At 52.3% G+C, this 14,693-nt stretch overlaps 1 protein-coding gene across 1 annotated transcript; it reads right to left on the bottom strand.

The window, feature by feature from the left end:
• Positions 1–2,007: 2,007 nt before the first annotated feature.
• SOX9 (SRY-box transcription factor 9) lies at positions 2,008–7,566 on the bottom strand. The gene is made up of 3 exons (XM_074343577.1): positions 6,761–7,566; positions 5,539–5,792; positions 2,008–4,902 (listed from the first exon to the last, which is right to left on the bottom strand). The coding sequence occupies exons 1-3, from the start codon at positions 7,189–7,191 to the stop codon at positions 4,049–4,051; spliced, it is 1,539 nt and encodes a 512-aa protein (XP_074199678.1). The 5' UTR covers positions 7,192–7,566; the 3' UTR covers positions 2,008–4,048.
• Between the last annotated feature and the right edge of the window lie 7,127 nt (positions 7,567–14,693).

Raw genomic sequence — 14,693 nt, 5'->3', positions numbered from 1 at the left:
TGGTGCAAACGATTGATTCTAAATGAGATTTTTTAAAATCCCTTTTGTTTATTCCATTTTGCTAAAAATAAAATCTTTTTGTTAAAATAATAAAAGAGAGAGAAAGAGAAAGATTTTATTTTGAATACAAATAAACAAATAACCCTGGATCTACACGTACAAGCCTTTTCTGGTCTGGAAGACTTTTCCCTAGGTTTCCAATAGAGGTCTTGTTGTCAAGGTGATAAGCCCTGCATTTCTGGATTTAGAATAAAAATTCTTCTCAAGTATTTTACAATCTGCTGATACTGGGCTTTGACTAGATCTGGCGGACGGGGCTGAGCCGATTCAGAAGCATTTTCTGTCTGCACTCCAGTGTCTCTTGTATTTCCCTGGGGATCAGAGGCACTTGGGGAGCTTGGGAAACCCTTCTTTCCTTCCCCTCTTGTGCCGATGCAGCAGGAATCCTGTACAGACCAGTCCATTCTGATGCAGTCAATCCTCAGGCTGCTCCTTGCTAAAAACAGCTCTGAGGACAGCTCTGTTTCAGGAGGGAAGGACTGTAAACATTTTAACCAAAAGGGAAACCGAGGCAAGGGAGAGTAAGGGACGTGCCCTATGTCACTGAGCACGTTTACATCCGAACAGATCATTCTGGCTCCAGGAATGTCTGCCAAAGGTCACATACTGAGGGCAAGAGCCCACTTTAGGAGAAGAGAGAACCGTCCAGCAAACAGTAGAGATTTGGGGAAAGGGTGGTCGTGATGGGATGGGATGTGTTGATTTTAAACGACTAGTGAATTCCATGAAGACTGTTAAAAGGGACTTTGTGAATGTTGGCAAGGGGGAAAAACAGACTTTTTACTCCTGGAGGATTGTCTCTGGGCCTGAGTGAACGGGACAGTCTGATACAAACAAGGAGCAGAGTGTGACTCTGGGGGGTGGAGGGTGGGGGGAGGGCAGGGAGGGATTTGCACGGCACCCCGAAGGTCACAGGCCCTCGATCCGTGTTTGTTGAAGGAATTTGCAAAGGAGGAGAGTACTAGAGGGGCCTCGATTTGATAACTACCATTTTCCTGGTTGCCATGCTCCTGGGGTGGGACGCAAGCCAGGAATCCAGTAAGCAAAAACAGACAATGTGAGGTAATACCAGAGTTTGGATGCTGGTGAGACTGTCAGAGACACGGGCCCAGTAGTCAGGCCAGCCTGAGCTGTGACAGCAGGCTTGCCTCGTTAGAGCCACTTCCCCAATCAGCTGGGGTGGGGGTGGGGGGTAGGGGGGGTGTCTCAGTGTGGGGGGTGGGAGGGAAGGAGTGATTTCATCTGTTTAATGAAAAATGACCTGAACGTTTCTCTGATCCTGGAAACTCCCGTGTAACTGAGGCCAAGGAAAACAGGATTAGGTCTTATTAGTTCTACGATGGCTTTGCATCTTCTCAGAGTGAGTTAAACTGCAGGGGACAGAAAAATAAGGGAATCTCATTTCGTTGTCCCTGCAGATAAACCAGGAGACTTAAAGGGGACAGATTTCTCTCTGATCCCCTTCAGGCACTGTTTTATTTGGGTTCCCTTTGCCTCATAAGTGGACACCCATTCCCTTGCTGTGTGTTCATAATCACAGAAGGTTAGCTCTACTAAATTCAGACAAGCAAGTCACCCCCTTTGGCACTCCGTCTACTGACAAGCTAACCAATTTCAGGGCTAATATTACCCCTTTGACTTCTACAAGGGAACACCTTTTGCCCTGAAGCATGAGGGTGTTAAAACCACAACAAACATTTTGCCAGGAGGGCAACTGCTGACGTGTAATTCTCTATGTGATCTAAGGGGGTGGCACTTTTCAAGATTTTTCTATTTTGATTTTTGGGGACACAGTCTTTTCTTCACAGTCAATTTTAGGATTGCCAAAAGTGTGCATAAAAAAATAAAAAGATCGCAATGATCAGGATATCACAATCTCTTTGGTGCCCCAATTCTTCAAATCATCCTTTGAACGAGAGAGAACCAGGTGAGTAAGACCATAGGCCGTTTTGTTTTTAATGCAATGTATATTTATTGTAAACAATAATATACAAAAAAAGAAAAGAAGAGAAAAAGGAAAGGTAAGTTTCACAGAGAAAACAAGAAGTCTGGGGAGGGGTGAAACAAGCAAAACAAACAAAACACAAACACAAACCAAACCTTACCTACAGACAGAGTATGATTTAAATGCCAGGTTTCTTAAGTTACAGAAATATTTTTTTTAAAAAAAGATCTGCTTTTATACAGAAATTGAAAGATGCCATATTATAAGAGTGCTTTAAGATTTTATTCTACTGACTTCTAAAACTGTTAATATATCTTTTTTTAAATAAAAAAAAAAGTTTGCTGTCTTTTTTAAAAAGCAATCCTCAAACTCTCCAGCCACAGAAGGAATTAAGCATTAAGGTCTGTCAGTGGGCCGACTCCCTCCCCCTTCCTCCCTCTCTCCAAGAGAACATGCAGGGGGACACAGATGACACATACTTGCACTGCTTTGTGTCACAACACACACACACATGCACACGCGCACACACACACACACACACAGTTTAGATGGCCCAAAGACCTGTGGCAGAAAACACTGCAAATGACTCAGTGATACACTACATCTGCAACCTCTCATTTGTACACAAAGAAAAACAAGTTTCCAGTTTGTTTTCAACAAAACAACAAAGAAAAAAAAAAAAGGACAGACAAAAAGGCATTTATACAAATCTAGGACAAGGAATCCAAAGAAACTTGCTTTTAATAAAAAAAAAAGATTAAAGAGATAAATAAAAAAAAAAAACTGGTTACAGTTAAGAACATAATTTAACAACAGATGACCATACCCTTTGAGGACGGCTCTGACAACCTATTTTAAAGAAGGCAAATTTAAAAAATAAAAAGAGGAAGTTTGTTTTTGTTTTTGTTTTTAATTAAAACCTCTCCTTACAAAATAAATAATTTTAGCACGTGGAATGTCTTGAAGGTTAACTGCTGGTGTTCAGAGAGGCACAGGTGACGGCGTAAGTGAGGGACTCTAGCATCTGTGTTCCACATGGGGCCCGGGCAGGCAACCAGGGGGCGGTGTGCTGGGGCAGGCACATACTGGCTGCTGGAGCACCCCCCACACAGATTTCTTCTCCTTTGCTTGCCTTTTGCTCCTTTTTATAAGATTGCGGTGAACAAGCAAACACTGGAGGAAATGCACTAAAAGTGGGCGAAAGCATTTTTCAGCAGCATGGTTTTAAGGCTCAAGGTGTTTTTCTCTTGTTGAAAAAAATATATATGATAAAGCTTACCAAGTGCGTCTCTAGACTATTGTTTACTTCCATATTCACAAAATAAGGCCTTTATTTTTCTTTCTAAGGCAACTCCTCCTTGAATCACAAAGCCTGAGGAATTAAGCGAAGCTAACCCCCCAAACTGATCCCATAACACAAATTTGTGGGTTTTTTTAGGTTAATACAACACACACACTTTTTTTTTTGTTTGTTTGTAAGAGAAAGCAAATCTGTACAAAAATACTCTGGTTGCAAGAAAAGCTAGGGCACACTGTTCAACTAAGTAGTTTAGCTGTTGGAAAAATAAGAGCATTTAATTTTTTTTATCTAAAAATATGTATAAATCCCCTCAAAATGGTAATGAATCATACACAGTACATACTAAAAATATTTAAAATAGAGAATATTCCTCACAGAGGACTTTTTTCTTTAATTACGGCTAAAAAATAATTACAAAGTCCAAACAGGCAAAGAGTGAGCAAATTGGTCACAACGAAACTCCATCATTCTCCACACTTGCTCTGAAGGTTTCAAGTCCAGTTTCCTGTCGATTGCGCTGGTCCGTCTAGCCAAGAGTGGCCTGGCCACTGATTCCCAACAAGGTGGTAATGCGTTTGAATAGCCAATGTTTCTGTCTTGGAATTTGGGTTCGAGTTGCCTTTAGAGTCAATGTCTTTCAAAAAATAAGAAAAAAAAAAGTTCAAAGTAAATTCTGGTTGGTTACGTGTTTCTTCGGTTAATTTTTATGATCATCACGGCCATTATCACCCTCTACGGTCTCCTCAAGGTCTGGTGAGCTGCGTGTAGACGGGCTGTTCCCAGTGCTGGGGGCTGTGGGTTTGCGGGATGGAAGGGACCCCGGAGGTGTCGGCGATGGGCGTGTACATGGGCCGCTGCGCCGGGTTCATGTAGGTGAAGGTGGAGTAGAGGCCGGAGCCCTGGCCCGCCGCGTGGCTGTAGTAGGAGCCGGAGTTCTGGTGGTCTGTGTAGTCGTACTGCGAGCGGGTGATGGGCGGGTAGGAGGGGCTGTAGTGCGGGAGGCTGAAGGGGCTGTAGGCGATCTGCTGCGGCGAGTGCTGCTGCTGCTCGCTGTAGTGGCTGGGGCTCAGCTGCTCCGTCTTGATGTGCGTTCGCTGCGACTGGCCCGGCTCGCTGCTCAGCGTGGTCAGCGTGTGCGCCTGCGCCTGCGGCGGGGGCGCCTGCGGCTGCGGCGGCGGCGGCGCCTGCGGCTGCGGCTGCGGGGCCGCCTGCTGCTGCTGCTGCGGGGCCTGCGGGGGCTGCTGCGGGGGCGGCGGCGGCGCCTGCTGCTTGGACATCCACACGTGGCCCGCGCCCGCCGGGGTCGCCGCCGTGCTGCTGATGCCGTAGCTGCCCGTGTAGGTGACCTGGCCGTGCGTGGCCGGCACCCCCGGGTGGCCATTGGGCGGCAGGTATTGGTCAAACTCGTTCACGTCGAAGGTCTCGATGTTGGAGATGACATCGCTGCTCAGCTCGCCGATGTCCACGTCGCGGAAGTCGATGGGGGGCTGTCTCCCGCCCTCTGACAGGGGGCGCCCCTCTCGCTTCAGGTCAGCCTTGCCCGGCTGCACGTCGGTTTTGGGGGTGGTGGGTGGCGTCGGTGGACCCTGGGATTGCCCTGCAGGCAATAAAAGAGGAAGATGCACAGGGAAATCAACCAGGGCTGTGCAAAGGCTTTAGTCTTAGGAACCCTCCTGGGACCCTCCCTCCCCGTTAAAGTGTCCTAAGGACCCATATGCACTCCGGAGGCGCGATGCACCCAAGATAAGTCGCAGAATGATTAACCTGCCAGTACACACTCGGCAGTCTCCTTTTATCAGGGAAGGGTTTGAGGCCCAGAGGGTCCGGAAGGCCAAGCTGCTACTTGTAGAAGAGCCCTGTGTGTGCTTTTGGGGTGGGGGAGCAGAGAGAAGGGAGAAGTCCTGTGAAGTTGTAAAGGCATTTTACCTCTCAATAAAAATTAATCTGTTAGGATGTGGGGATTAAGTTGTGTGTGTGTGTGTTTGTGTGTGTGTGTGTGTGTGTGTGTGTGTGTGTGTGTGTGTGTGTGTGTGTGTTCAGAGGCTTCGTGGGACCCTGGGCAGGGAGGGGAGGAGGACCAGTCGCAGGGGTTAGTGCTTCTCTCCCCCGAGGAGGGCAAAGTCCTTAAGCAGAGCCTACTAGGGGGTGGCCTGGGGGTGTGCCAGACGGGGCCGCGGTGGCCTGGCCTGTGGGGGTGGTAGTGGCTTGGCCTGGGGGCCGTGAGGAGACTCACCCGAGTGCTCCCCAGGGGAGTGCACCTCGCTCATGCCGGAGGAGGAGTGCGGCGAGTCGGCCTGCAGCGCCTTGAAGATGGCGTTGGGAGAGATGTGCGTCTGCTCGGAGGCCTCCTCTGCCTCCGCCTGGCCGTTCTTCACCGACTTCCTCCGCCGCGGCTGGTACTTGTAATCCGGGTGGTCCTTCTTGTGCTGCACGCGCAGCCGCTCCGCCTCCTCCACGAAGGGTCGCTTCTCGCTCTCATTCAGCAGTCTGGGGGCGGGAAGGGGGAGGCGCAGAGAAAAAGAAGGACTCTGTGAAACCGGCTGGGCTGTCAGTTCGGCGGGAGGGGAAGGTGATCCCCACCACTTGGATTCTTCGCACACAGCCCCTTTCCTCCCTCCTCCCTGCTTTCCAGACACTACTGCAGCTCAAAAGTTTTCTTAAAAAAAAAAAAAAAAAAAAAGAAAGGAAAGGAAAAGAAAAAAAAATCTCCGTTCTTCTAGTCCGACCTGAGCGGTCACTCCCCGCCCCGCCCCGCCCTCTCCCCGTATCTTCTATTTTGGAAACCCTGGAGATGAAAATAGCTCTCCGCTGCTCTGGCTCCCAGTGCCTTTGCTACTGGAGTTATACCCGCCCCCCTTCCGTCCCCAACACTCTTTAAAAACTTTCTGCAAGGAGCTCCTCCTGTCCCCCGCCACCGCGCGCACACACACACACACTGCACCCACCTATTTCCAGCAGTCTCCCTTCTTCTCCCCCCAACCCTTCCTGCCAGGGGGCCCTCTAGCCTCGGCTTCTTCCCCAATTCTGCATCCCATCCCCTAGGGCGTAGAGCTTCGCGAGAGAGCGCAGTTTGAGGGAAGGAGAGGTAAACTTCAAGTCCCACCCCAACCCCCCCACCTTGGGATTGGACTTCACTGCGGCAGGAGGTCAGGCTGGCAGCCCCCTCCCTCCCACCGTGTCTCCTACTAGAGTTCTCCCTTCATTTGGCTATCTACCCCCGCCCCCGCCCCACCTACCCCTCCCCCCTTCCCCCCAAGAGCAATCCAAGAACTTTGTCAAACTCTGAGCCAAGTTACACCTCGTCCCCACTCCCCCCTCCCTCCCCACCTCTTCGGCTCTGGGACCGGCAACTCCCTCCTGCTGGGAGGCGGGACGCGGAGAGACGGTCCCGGCCAGCGCCCCCCGCCCCCCCTCCTCCCGCCGTCGCGGAGCCCACCCTTCGGCGCCCGCCCTACCTCCAGAGCTTGCCCAGCGTCTTGCTGAGCTCGGCATTGTGCAGGTGCGGATACTGGTCGGCGAGCTTCCTGCGCGCCGCCTGCGCCCACACCATGAAGGCGTTCATGGGCCGCTTGACGTGCGGCTTGTTCTTGCTCGAGCCGTTGACGCGCACCGGCATGGGTACCAGCGTCCAGTCGTACCCCTTGAGCACCTGGCTGACGGCCTCGCGGATGCACACGGGGAACTTGTCCTCCTCGCTCTCCTTCTTCAGGTCCGGCTCGCCCTTGGGGAACGTGTTCTCCTGGGGCCGCGTGTTCTCGGTGTCGGAGCCGGAGCCCGAAGGGCAGGGCGAGCCCGCCGAGTCCTCGGACATGGTGGGGCTGGGGGCGCCAGACAGGCCCTTCTCCTGCTCGTCGGTCATCTTCATGAAGGGGTCCAGGAGATTCATACGCAGGCCCGGGGCAGGAGGCGGGTGGCCGGGAAAGGCGAGAAGCCGCGGCGGCTCGGGGACTCGAGGCGCGGGCTCCTCTCCCCTCGGCTGCCCGGACGCGGGGCGAGCGGCTCCCGGGGAGCCTGGCGCGTCACTCGGCCGCAGCGGCGAGCTTTTAGGAAGGCGCGCAGTGGCCAGCCCGCAGCTGCCCGCTCCAAGTAGGGGAAGGCGAATTGGAGAGGAGGAGGAGGGGAAGAAAGGAGCAAAAAAACGGGGGCGATTGCACCCCTTCTCTTCTCCTCCTGAAAAGAAAAGTTCCTGGGGTGAAACTGGCAAGTCGCGTCGCCACTGAAGTTTCCAGTCAGTTTCAAGCTCCGCTCTCCGCTCTCCAACTCCCAGCTCAGGGGCTCTTTAATAAATACTCCCCCTCACCTTAGAGACCTACAGCCAATCACAGCACGGCATTTCAGGGGTTGGCAGGCAGCTGATTGGGTCCAATTTGGGGGGAGGAGGATTGTGGCACTGGGCTGGGTGACGAGAGGGGAGGGGGGAGCGAGGAGGGGAGTTCTGCCTCTGGTCCGGCGGGTGGGGTGGGGGGTGCTGCGGGGAAGGCGGGGGACCCGGGACGTCCAAGTGTGTAAGTTTGCCTTCCTCTCGTAATGTCAGAATTCGGTGCCGTCTCCGCGCGAATCTTTGTGTGTGTGTGTGTGTGTGTGTGTGTGTGTGTGTGTGTGTGTGTGTGTGTGTGTACACTAGGATCTCTCCCCACCCCCAAGCATTTCTGTTCACTGCTTTCTCCGAGGTCCCGGGGACTTAGCCGGAGTTTGCAGTGTTAGAAAAGCTGTCTCTCCTTAAAGCGTAGCCCAGTTTCCGCGCCTGGAGCCTGCGTCCTCCGAAAGTGCTTAGAAATTTTCTTTTGAAGCAAATGTTTTGGTGACTCAACGCCCGCTGTTCCTCTGTAATAATCCATATAAATAGATTAACATGCTCTGGTTTGCCGGGGCTGGTGCGGCCGGTCGGGATTCGGCTGCGCTCTTGCAAAGGGAATCAATGAAAACCAAAGTTAAGTCCCCCGCACAGGCTGGCGGTCGCGGCGACGCCGTAGCTCTGCGCTCGCGGGAGCCGTCCCGCGCTTCAGCGACCTTGAACTCCGACAAGTCGTTCTCCAGCCCTCCCGAGCCCCCAACCCGCGGATGCTTCTCAGTGACAGGGCAACCGCTTGGACGTTCTGCTCTTCTCCTCTGGCCGTCAGAACGTCAGCAGAGTTGCCACGGGAAAGAGTTTGCAAACTGTTCTGGCTTTCAGAAATCGAACTTTGCGAATGTGGCTGTCCTGGGCCGCGAGGCTGAGGCCGGGCACCTGGTTTGAAAAGGCCAAACGAATGGGCACCACCGCAGACAAAACACTCCACTTTGGTGGAGTCCTGATGCTTGCCTGCTTTTGCCTCTTTTTTTTTTTTTTTTTTTTTTAAACAAAACACCTGGAGCGGTGAAGCTCCTGTCGTCCTGACTTTAGTCGGGTCCTTTCCGACTTGCAGACATTCCGGAGTTCCGGGGAGAGGGTGGGGGTGTCTCTAATGTATTTCAAGTATGATTTGAGCACAACCTTCCTGTTTACACGAACTGCTTAGAAGCCTGGTTGGGTATCTGTTCTGGGGAAGATGAAAAATCTTTGTCGCCTGCGGGTTACATGTCTTCAAAATCACAAATAAACGCACAACTGTGGAAAATTCAATTTTTAATACCCCCTCCCCTTTCTGGCTCTCGCCAACGTTCACCTCCGAATTAATTGATTGTTTTTGTGAATCGGCCCGCATCATATCAAAGACTTGCTTATTTCTAATTTGCAAATTGTGGACACTATTACAAGATTTCAAAGAATGTTTTCCTTGAAGAAGTTTTTGAAATCTCGTTTTCTCTCGTTTTCTTCCGAAGAAGCCGACATTTGTTATAGAAATATGGAACTGTTCAGAAGATAGTAAGTTACAAGCCTTTAAAACAGTATTTACTTTTTAAACGAATGTAACTCACAAGTGGATATCTCCAGTACCCTACAGCCTGTTTACACGTTTGAGACCTCATACAATAGCTTGCGTTTGTGGCTCCGTATATAGGCTTGGAAAGTATAAGAACAACTTCGTCCTGGCTTGGAAGAAAAAAGCCCCGCTTAGTATGGACTGATTTCTGTGTCCTAGGGAGAGGACAGTTGCTAGTATAGCTGTGTGATTCACACAGACACCTGACCCAGGAGGGAACCCATAGACCAGAACTTCGGGCAGAAGTTTTAACCGGGCAGTCTGTACTTAGTTACATTTTATTGTAATTCCTGTATTTACTGGTATAAAGGCAGTGAAGACGACTGTGACTTGAAGATATTTTGGAATACTCCACTAAATATTTGTGAAGATAAATACGTACATATAAAAATATTTTTAATACAATTATGTAATAGGAGATACGTAATATATAACATGTAAAACCATGAACTACGGGTGTATATACCTTTTCTGTTCGTTTGATGCCAGCGGTTTTGTGTTCTTGTATCTTATTGAAAATTTATGATAAAGTTTTAAATAATGGACTGCAATTTTTAGCTGTATCCAGAGGGGGCGCCAAAAGCCCAGAAACTGTCTAACTCAGAAACTGCAGGAAAAGTTAGATGGTGACTGGGCGGGGGAGGTGGGGGGATGTGTTCCATTCAATCAGGACTGCTTTGCTGCCGAGATTTATCTCGGCAGAAATTCCTACTCGATATTCCCTCCCGTGCGAATCCACTTCTGGGCAGCCCAGTTCGGGGAACTGGGAGGTGTGTGTCTATAGCGAACTGGGCAAAAAAAAAAAAAAAAAAAAAAAAAAGCGCGTTCGAGATGCCTGACATTTCTATTCTGCACAGAACGGGACACCGAGACCACAAGGACCCCCATCTCTCAAGTGCCAAGCGTTGCCCTTTGCTCAGTGTGCCAGGATCAGGCCAATTCTGACGTGTGGGCACCGTCGATTAGCCAGTGGGGCGGTCCTGCATTTTTGCAGGTGCTCTGGTGCCTACACCCCCACCTCCGTGCCGGGACTCATTTCGCTCGGGTGTGACTTTTCCGGGTCGCCCTTGACCTCTCCTCCCTGCCAAGGGAAGAACGCTTGCAGTCTCCGACCAGAGAACCAGAGTCAGAGAGAGCCCGAGGGGAAAGGAACCCTTCACAAGGTTCCGATTACAGATCGGGAAACTGAGGCTGTTGGCCCAATTTCAGCCAGAGCATTCTGCCAGGAACTAAACAGGCTGGTGGGGCTGAGGGAGGGAAACGGCGCAGATCAAGGAGAGGGACAGGCAATGGACCACATTTCACCAATACAGGACGTGCTTTCGGGTCCAGCTCGGGAGCCAGCGCCGCGAGGTCTGCCGCCGGGAGCGGAGACTTGGAGGTGCGAGGGGATCCCAAGGGAGACCTCGGGAAACCGAGGTCTGGGATCCGCCCCCTCCCCCCTTCTCTCTCTTTCGGCATCCGGGACCGGCGCCGGGCTCAATTTCCCCAGCCAGGGCTGCCAATCTCCCTCCGCGTCTACGCGGGAGCCCAGGCGGGAGCCCAGGGTTGCTGGCGCAGAGCGCGTTTCGCCGGCTCTGTGGGGCGGAGCAAACGCTCGGTGCCTGGGGTTTTCTGTCTTGGATGGTGGTGGACGGTGTGGGCTGATAAGGTTCCCTTTACCTGGGGAACTAAGAGCCACTACCTCCCTCTCCAAAATTCCTTAGCAAAAGTGGGGACTGCGTCTAAATCCGTTTTCTGCGGGAAGGCAGGTCCTAGAAAGTGGGGAGGGGGGCGTGAAAACAGCAGCTTCTCCCAAAGATCTCAGCCCTGGGCCACGTTTTCCATAGAGGTGCTCGGGGGCAAGGGACACCCTTTCTCTCTGCCAATTCCCCTGACCGGATTCCTTGGAGGTAAAAGACCTCTATCCCGGGCGGGACACTGAGGTCCCCGCGCCCTCCCTCCGCTCGCAGCCGCTCCTCGGTAATTAGCACTTTTCCCTGGGCATGGAGCGCGTTTGCCCGTCACTCTTCACGCCCGACACCAGTTCTCTTTGGAAAAGAACGGCAGGTAGGCTTGTCTCAGGACAAGCGTTGGGCTGGACAGCAGCAGCAAAAGGCATAAGGAAAGCCCCAGATAGTTTCGTAGGTACGCAATAAGTATCTGTTGACCGGCCAAATAAATATGACCTTTGGACATTTTGCCCGAGTGTGTGTACGTCCCATCACAGGCCTGCAGACCTCCCAGCGACACGTTCCGTAAGCGCATGTGGCTGTATGTTTCTCCGTGTATATTTCTCCCCAAACGGACGCCCTACTCTGGGAGGCTGTCCGACATGTGTCACCCAAGACCAGCGCCCCTAAAACTGCAGGCCGAGAGGGAAACTTCAATTTTCTTCCCTTCTCTCTTCTCGAAGAGAAGAGGGGTGAGGTGGACGGGAGGTATCGAGTGAGAGGCATGAACCGTCAGTATGCTCCCCCGGTGACCCAGCCGGCCCCGGGGCAGCGGCAGCGGCGGCTGCAACCCAGCGCGGCGCCCCGGGGGCGCGGACCAGAGCCAAAACGAGAAACTGGACGAGCTGGCTAGTCCAGGACTGGCTGACTATCTGAGGGGGAAAGGAGGTGTGGGAGTGGGGAAGTCCCAGTCCCAGTCCCAAAAGGGACTTTGCTCCCAAAGGGAGCGTGCTCTCCTTCCTTTTCCGAAAATACCTGTTTTTAGTCAAGGTACAAGGGAGCTGCGCGTCATTCGGGTTCCCTCCACTCATCCCTAGAAGCGGGAAATTGCCTAGGCCAAGTTTTTTTTTTCTTCCTTCCTCAGTCTTCCTCTTTTAAAAACCTCTCAAGCATTTTCAGCTGAAGGTGCTTTTTTGCCTTGCTAATTCAAAAATACAAATAAAAAAACCCTCGAGGCAGCGGTGCCTCCTTGGCAGTGGGCTCCGCGGGGTCCAGGGGCTCACTTCGAGCCAGCGAGCTTCCTCCACAGATAGATAGAGGATTCCCACCTGCCTCCCCTCGGGTCCCCCTTTCGGTCTAGGGATGTTCGGTCCCAGGGATGGAACCGACAGAAAAGAGCTCAGATTCTCAGGACAGTTATGTACGATTTCCCAAAGGGATGGCAGGCTCCAGAGCGACAGCTTCATCTCAGCCTAAAGGGACTCTAAACAGTTGCTCCCCCTAAGATGCCCTAATGGGTGGGTGATTATTTCAGATCTTTATTGTTCGAAGGAAATGTGTCCATCAAACCGCGAAAACAGAGAAATGTTCTTATGACACAATTCCGAAGGTAACCATCAGAATTCAAGACAAATTATCTTGGGTCTTCTTCGCAATCCTTTTCTATCTCAGCAGGTCCCCGGAGGCCCCGGGGCAGAGCGCATGCCCCCAGTTTCTGGAACCCATACGTTCACTGGGCCAAGCCGGGCGTCCTTCATTTTGCGGGTTGGGCTCCGCTTTGGAGCGGTGTGAGCGAGGAGCGAGGGCAGAAGCGCGCAGCTGGGTCGCCTGCCCTCCGGTTCGGTCCGCGCTCAGGCGGCAGCGCCAAGGCCATGAGGTCAGCCCCCAACTTCCAAGTGTCCCCGGGAGAGACGTCTTAACGCGGCGGGCTGTGGTCGCGGACGGTTCTCGAAGCTGTGACGTCGCAAAACCTGCCGAGGGTAGGCGGACCGAGAGCCTGGCTCAACAGCCCTGGGGCTTCGCCAAGTGGGGGCCACAAAGAACCCTGGGCTTCCCGCCTTGCCACTGTTTATTTCAAATTAATTTCTTGGGACGCGTCGCTGTCTGCAAACCTGCAGGAGAGACAGGCAGCATTATTACCGAATCTGTCCCGGCTTTGTTTCAAGGGAGAAGCAAGGAGTGTCTCTGGTACTCTCCCAACTTCCAATAGGCAGAGAGGGGTTTTGAGAGAGCAGTTTGTTTCTTTCTTTTTCTTCTTCTCTCCCTCCTTCCCTCCTTCCTCCCTCCCTCCTTCCCTCCTTCCTTCCTCCTTCCTTCCTTCCCCCTCTCTGGCACACGCAAGGCTCTTTCACTGATGTAAAAGACGGTTCATGCCTCTTTAATTGCCACCTACCCCCCCCCCCCTTTTTTTGGATGAGTATGAAATTTGGCCTGGCATAAAAGACATAAAGGAGAGGGACAAGTTTTTGTTTTGTTTTGTTTCGAAATCATTAGGACTCAGAAAATCTCCCAGTGTTCCTGTCATGGTCTTTAGGACAACATGTGCTTATGTCCAATGGGAGAGTGCAGATTACATCTGTCACAGCCATTCTTCTTGGATTGGAGCTTGCTTCTCCCCCAATTTCCAGGTGGGCTGAAATGTGAGAGAAGGCTCCGCAGAGCAGGGTCTGGATGAGGCAGGAGTGGTTGCAGAAACTGCTTCCCTTTCGGTGCCCCTAAAGCTCACAAAACTGTCAGCTTCGGCTGGCAGAAGCGGAATGGCTGAGCACCCTCCCTACAACGCAGAGACAAACAGCAGTTACAGGTATAACTTAGGGGCAGGGTCACCACAGAGTCAAATATCAGGGCATCTATCATTCTTCAAAAGGGACGGGCAATCTTAGCCCTCAATGGAGGCACCTCTCCCTTACACACTCACTTTCTGGGAGCCGTGGAGACCTCTCACAGGTTGGGAGGTTCTCCTCAGTAACCAGGAGAAGACTGGTGTCTGGTGGAGGGAAGGGCGCTATCTTCAGTAGGAGAGGAAGGCAGGGTGGGTGGTCTTGGCTCAGATGCTCTGCCCAGGCATTCACTCCCTTCTTCCAGGGTCTGTTCCTGGCCTGTAAGGGAGCCCCAATCCAGCTTTTGTTTGAATCGCAGCTGTAACAAACGCATGAGGTATGGTGGGCAGCCAACCAGGTGGCCGCCGGGACTTGCGAATTTTCGAGGTGTGGGTGACCACCACGGAAGGCCGTGCAGGACCTGGAGGAGTGGGGTGACAGGTCTGAGCGTCGGTCGTCTCTAGGACCCCAGATGGTGGACTACAGTTCTGGGTAGAGGAAGACATCTTATCCTCTCCATCCCTTTATACCATCCCCTGTCGTCTTTCACTTGTCTTCTCTTTCCCAGCGAGCCCAACAAGGTTAATCCTTCTCAGATCCCACCTAAATCAGTTCAGCAGCTATCACTTGATGGGCCTCCTATGTGCCTGAACAGCCAAAGGGGACAAGGTGGGGTCCCTGCTGTCATTGTCTCCGTCAGAATTCAGCCTCTGAATTCCACCCATTCCCTGCTTTGCTCTCTGGGCTCCCTGGGTCCTGAGACCCTCTCTCTCCACCTCTACCACAGATTCCCCTTTTCTTGCCCTGAAGGAACTCATGGGTCACAGAGAGCTGCTCCCCATCCTTGCTGCTCCATCAAAGTGCTGAGGGGAAGACAAAGCAGGAGGGAGCAGTGGTCCTGAGCTCCTGGCTCAGTGTCGGACCCCCTTCCGTCTCTTTCCTCGTGCCCCCAGAAGTCCCCTCTCGCCTTCTGTCCCTGGTGATGTTGCACTGCTCTGGGCCGGAGCCATCCAT

The sequence above is a fragment of the Camelus bactrianus genome, chromosome 16, assembly GCF_048773025.1.
Source record: "Camelus bactrianus isolate YW-2024 breed Bactrian camel chromosome 16, ASM4877302v1, whole genome shotgun sequence".
NCBI lineage: Eukaryota > Metazoa > Chordata > Mammalia > Artiodactyla > Camelidae > Camelus > Camelus bactrianus.
The sequence above is the reverse complement of the archived record's forward strand: the minus strand, read 5'-3'. Positions and strand labels throughout refer to the sequence as shown.

Excerpts from the sequence above, each read along its gene's own strand:
- SOX9 (XM_074343577.1), bottom strand. The coding sequence starts at position 7,191 with ATGAATCTCCTGGACCCCTTCATGAAGATGACCGACGAGCAGGAGAAG. Across the intron at positions 5,793-6,760 it reads ACGCTGGGCAAGCTCTGGAG|ACTGCTGAATGAGAGCGAGA; the intron begins GTAGGGCGGGCG and ends TCCCGCCCCCAG. Across the intron at positions 4,903-5,538 it reads CTCCCCTGGGGAGCACTCGG|GGCAATCCCAGGGTCCACCG; the intron begins GTGAGTCTCCTC and ends TATTGCCTGCAG.